We start from the raw sequence: 3011 nt of genomic DNA on the forward strand, positions 1-3011 counted from the left end.
TCTAACCATCTACAAGGTACGATACCAACAGATTCTAACCATCTACAAGGTACGATACCAACAGGTTCTAACCATCTACAAGGTACGATACCAACAGGTTCTAACCATCTACAAGGTACAATATCAACAGGTTCTAACCATCTACAAGATACGATACCAACAGGTTCTAACCATCTAGTAGGTACAATACCAACAGGTTCTAACCATCCACAAGGTACAATACCAATAGGTTCTAACCATCTACAAGGTACAATACCAACAGGTTCTAACCATGTACTAATAAGTTCTTTGTCACCAACCTTGCTCTTCTTGGGTTTTAAGATGATTTCTATCGTCGAAGGTATCTGATGAATTTCTTCTCCGATGATTTCTCCATCCCGTACCATGTCCATCTCTCCAACTTCCATCTGTCTCTGTTCTCGTTGTCGTAGCCGCAGCTTCTTTATTTTTGCCTGTTCCCTTTCTTCCCACAGCCAGTTGGACAGCAGGGGACTCTATGACATCATAAAAAACATCTATCAAACTTTCTACTGGACTTTTATAACAATTCACAGAAATATAATTTTCACACTAGCTTCCACATAGAAAAAACGTGTAGAATTAAATTAAATAATTAATTAGAAATGGCAAAAAAATATCCAATCACAGATTGACTGAGATTCTGAGGTTAAATAGCAAGATTTATTATGTCTAAAACATTTCCAGCATTATATGAAAATACTCTGAGTACAGAACTTTGGTGATGGTTAATATAAATAACTTACTGAGGGAGGAGCAGAGACTGGAGTCCAGGTGACTGGATGCTGGTTAGAGAGTCCAATGGGACGACTCATTACAGGGATGTATTTCTGTAATAAGTCAATATTTAACGCTACAGAAATAAGTAACAACTGCTATATAATAACAGGTTAATAAGTAAAACTATATTAATTTCTGAAGTTCAAAGTGGTTTTCGAGAACAAAAAAGGCATTGAAAAGTGCTGGTCATGTACTTAGAGCTTATTGCTCTTATACAATCTGACTGTTTCTTCTTGACGTTAGATGATTAATGTACATCATGTTACATCATGATGATTAATGTACATCATATTACATCATGATGATTAATGTACATCATATTACATCATGATGATTAATGTACATCACGTTACATCATGATGATTAATGTACATCACGTTACATCATGATGATTAATGTACATCACGTTACATCACGATGATTAATGTACATCACGTTACATCATGATGATTAATATAAATCATGTTACATCATGATTATTAATGTACATCACGATGATTAGTGTACACCATGTTACTTCATGATGATTAATGTACATCATGATGATTAGTGTACACCATGTTACTTCATGATGATTAATGTACATCATGATGATTAGTGTACACCATGTTACTTCATGATGATTAATGTACATCTCGTTACATCACGATGATTAATGTATATCATGTTACATCATGATGATTAGTGTACACCATGTTACATCATGATGATTAATGTACACCAGGTTACATCACGATGATTAATGCACATCATGTTACATCATGATGATTAATGTACATCATATTACTTCATGATGATTAATGTACACCATGTTACATCATGATGATTAATGTACATCATGATGTTTAATGTACGTCATGTTTACATCATGATGATTAATGTACGTCATGTTTACATCATGATGATTAATGTACATCATGATGTTAGATGATTAATGTACATCATGATGTTAGATGTACACCATGTTACATCATGATGATTAATGTACATCATGTTACATCATGATGTTAGATGATTAATGTACATCATGATGATTAATGTACATCATGATGTTTAATGTACGTCATGTTTACATCATGATGATTAATGTACATTCTGTTACTTCATGAAGATTAATGTACATCATGATGATTATTGTACATCATGAAATGGGCACCCGTTCTTTAAATACCAGTTTGATTTTTACAAAATTCATGAAAGTCTTAATTTATAGAACAATATGTATTTGAATATATCTGAATTTCGATCCAGTACATTTTATAAACAATATATTTGAATTAGTAATAAAACAGTAGTCAAGAGTTTTCAATAACTAGCTCAGGTTAATAGGAAGGTTTCAGATTTGTTATCATAACAATGTGTTTTGTTCACTGTAAAGAAGAAGGTAAACAATTAAAGCCACTTACCTCGACTTGTTCCCTCACTTCAGCTAACGTCGCCACGTGAGTGTAGTACCCTTTAACAGAGAAAAAACGTAATCAAGGATTTGTAAAATACCAACAGAAAGCTGAACTACGATATTGATCCAGAACATTTTCCATTTCTACGTCAATAGATAAACGTTATTTCTACCTCTCAAAAATGCGTTTGTTTGTTTCTTTTGTTTATTTGTTACAAATTAATAAAATCTTATATTCACCTGTCAACAATAGAATCCTGTTTTTATTCGTCTACAAGTAATAAAAGATACTTTTCTGTCTGGGAAATATTACTTTAAATACACACATTTGTGGTTCTATATTAATAACTACGAAGTTGAGGCAAGAAAACGTTAACCGTCAAGGAAATGAGGTAAAACAAGTGTGAAGAATAAGTATCATACTCACCCCTGTTAGCACAGGCCATCCAATTAACTTCTCGTATATCAGTCACCTCTCTACCAATCAGGTAAGTGAACACACGCACCTTGAATTAGCAGATAAAATACTGGTATTAAAGGGTATGATTAAGTCTAACAAGTTTTTCATAGAGTTTACACCGGCTCATAACATTAACCCCAGTCAACAAGGTTTTTAACGAATTTATGTACAGGGAATTTAACACAAAATTTTTGCTAACTCCGTTTAAACACAGAAAGCAAGATATTGTTACGCCTCCAGTCGTTAATTGATTTTCCGTAACTTCGTTCCGACGAAACTTTAGCGACACAAGTCCTTACTTAATAAAACTGGTTTATTCTTTCTGAATATAACTTTACCGATACGCTTATTTTC

General features: G+C 33.0%; 1 protein-coding gene across 1 annotated transcript in view; it reads right to left on the bottom strand.

The window, feature by feature from the left end:
* LOC106473354 (voltage-dependent calcium channel subunit alpha-2/delta-3-like) overlaps positions 1 to 3011 on the bottom strand; it is a 41901-nt gene that overhangs the window by 32711 nt on the left and 6179 nt on the right. The window contains exons 8-11 of the mRNA XM_022401799.1: positions 2625 to 2703; positions 2205 to 2254; positions 765 to 848; positions 300 to 494 (exon numbers count right to left, since the gene is read on the bottom strand). Coding sequence (XP_022257507.1) covers positions 300 to 494; positions 765 to 848; positions 2205 to 2254; positions 2625 to 2703 — 408 coding nt within the window. The remainder of the gene's footprint in view (positions 1 to 299; positions 495 to 764; positions 849 to 2204; positions 2255 to 2624; positions 2704 to 3011) is intronic.

Source organism: Limulus polyphemus, unplaced genomic scaffold (assembly GCF_000517525.1).
Source record: "Limulus polyphemus unplaced genomic scaffold, Limulus_polyphemus-2.1.2 Scaffold6106, whole genome shotgun sequence".
In the NCBI taxonomy this organism is placed as follows: domain Eukaryota; kingdom Metazoa; phylum Arthropoda; class Merostomata; order Xiphosura; family Limulidae; genus Limulus; species Limulus polyphemus.